We start from the raw sequence: 2,093 nt of genomic DNA, 5'->3' as shown, positions 1-2,093 counted from the left end.
AGGCGGATGCAATGCTTGATACTACGCAGTCATTGCAGTCCCAGAACCGCGCTAAAGTGGACAAGCTGAAGAAAGTGGTACGAGAGACATGCCATGCTCTTCCTCATCCTGCTCATGTGACATCAGGTTATGGAACAATATTCGTTCCTCTCTCGATACGAGAAGTGCTGGCCGGTCCACGACATGTTGAAGTGCCATCTTAAATACACTCGTACGAAGAAAGGCAGCCAGAAGACCCGCAAAGGGAAGGGAAAGGCGGTCGAGACAGCCTCTAATAGCCAGAAGAGCAAGCTGAGAAGCAGTCGCCAGGTATGCCCCTTCCATACTCTTCATCGCGTGCGGCCCTGATATCCAATGCAGACTCCTTCCTTGTCTGAATCGGAAGACGAAGATGTAGAGTCAGAGGACAGCTCAGAATGAAGGAAGTCTCGGACTCTGTGGACCCGCAGTCGATTCTATGTACATGCCCCTACATGACAGCTACTCGAATCTCATGTCCCTGTCCCTTATGCGTTGTGATCGACGAACACCTCTGTCTGCATAGAGGAGCATTGACGCGGGTATAGTGTCGCCATGCTCGAGTGCCCACTCTACGCTGCAATTGGTTGTCAATCAGTGAACGATAAACCGAGGTCCAGGAAGTGCCCACCGCGTTATCAAACGATCACACATCTTCTTCTCCGTCGCACTGACACTGCGGTGAATGGTGTCCTTGGCCAGTATGATGAATCGAACCTCGGGGACGACGCAGTAGTAAACTGTGAAGGGAATCATGGCCATATCTTGGTTTATCTTTAGATTCATCTCGTGCACCCGCCCTACAGGCTTCCCAAGCGCAGGCCAAATATCTGGCCTTATTCCCCCTTGCCGTAGATACACTTTCTGATCTCTTGGACGCGAGCCAAGACGGTATAAGCGGCCAACAACCTTAGAACGCGAACACTGAGCTTTTCGGGTGTGGCCACTGGGGGACTGGTTGATAGATTGGCTTTCGGAACGACATCAGGTTTGGGTCGACGACTCACCATTGCTGAAGTTCGCGATCGGGAGTCTCTGGTTCTGCACTACGCAACTCTGAGCCGCTTTATGCAGTCCAGCCCACTGAGCGCCGCTGGAGTTCTTTGTCATTTGTGGTGCCCCCTTTGTGTTAGCCGACTCGTGCCATTCTGCAGTGTTGCCGCTCTCTGAACAATAGCATTCTGAAAGATCTACGGTGCCTCGCGAATGGCGTCCCGCGGATGAGTCCACTCTTACATTCCTCAAGGCAGTGCATAGGCGGCATTGTTCCAACAACGCCACTCCTTCGTCCTCCCTTTGATAGTACATCTATTAAGAGTGTCGCGGAACCGCCACAAGGGTGCTACGTGATCCACACAACGTCCTCCGACAGGATGGAGTCTGACGATCGTCCAACACCACCCGCTGGCTCAGTAGACCTGGCGATGTCCTCAGAAGCCGGTCTCAATCTAGAGAGGATGGAGTCTGACAATCGTCCAGTACCTCCGGCTGGCTCATCAAACCCGGCCCAAGGTCCGTCAGCATCCATGGGCACAGTTCCCGAAGTCGAGAATGAAGATGCGATGTCCGAGTACGAAGATGCCGAGGCGGATATTGAAATGACCATGGAACCATCTGGCAAGCGTCGTGCAGCAGGTGGGCATGATCGTCAGCCTCCTCCCCGCCACAAGCCGGAACATGGCCGTGTAAGCGCTCTCCTGTACTCATGATAGAGGTATTAATTCTCATCTACCTAATCCAGACCAAAGTGAGAATCGTCGAGTCCACTCATTGGGAGAAGCGATTCCGTGCCCTGGAAGGCGATGTAGCCAAGATCCAGGAGATTGGACAGAACGCAATCTCACGACTGCAGGTACGTGAGAAGAGATAGATATGGTGCAGTGTTGACTTACACTTTTTGCAGGCAGAAAAGGCAGCACTTGAGGGGCAGCTGAGAGACCAGGCACTGAGTAATGCCAACATGACCCAGCAGGTCAGTTGCTTGAGTTGTTTCCTCATCGTCTCATACCATGTTCTAACCTGAACAAATAGCTGGTGACGTTGCAAGAAATGGTGCAGAAACATGTCGGTATGTA

General features: G+C 52.3%; 1 protein-coding gene across 1 annotated transcript; it reads left to right on the top strand.

The window, feature by feature from the left end:
* Positions 1-11: 11 nt before the first annotated feature.
* Positions 12-2,086, top strand: GLOTRDRAFT_97381 (uncharacterized protein; the record flags this gene model as incomplete). The annotated part of the gene is made up of 10 exons (XM_007873637.1): positions 12-77; positions 127-309; positions 545-560; positions 617-786; positions 825-909; positions 1,007-1,116; positions 1,173-1,703; positions 1,760-1,870; positions 1,922-1,990; positions 2,050-2,086. Coding segments are annotated over 10 exons (1,378 nt in total), but the record flags the coding sequence as incomplete, so codon positions are not given.
* Positions 2,087-2,093: the final 7 nt, after the last annotated feature.

This window comes from Gloeophyllum trabeum (assembly GCF_000344685.1).
Source record: "Gloeophyllum trabeum ATCC 11539 unplaced genomic scaffold GLOTRscaffold_00414, whole genome shotgun sequence".
NCBI lineage: Eukaryota > Fungi > Basidiomycota > Agaricomycetes > Gloeophyllales > Gloeophyllaceae > Gloeophyllum > Gloeophyllum trabeum.
This window is presented reverse-complemented; position numbering and strand designations above follow the sequence as displayed.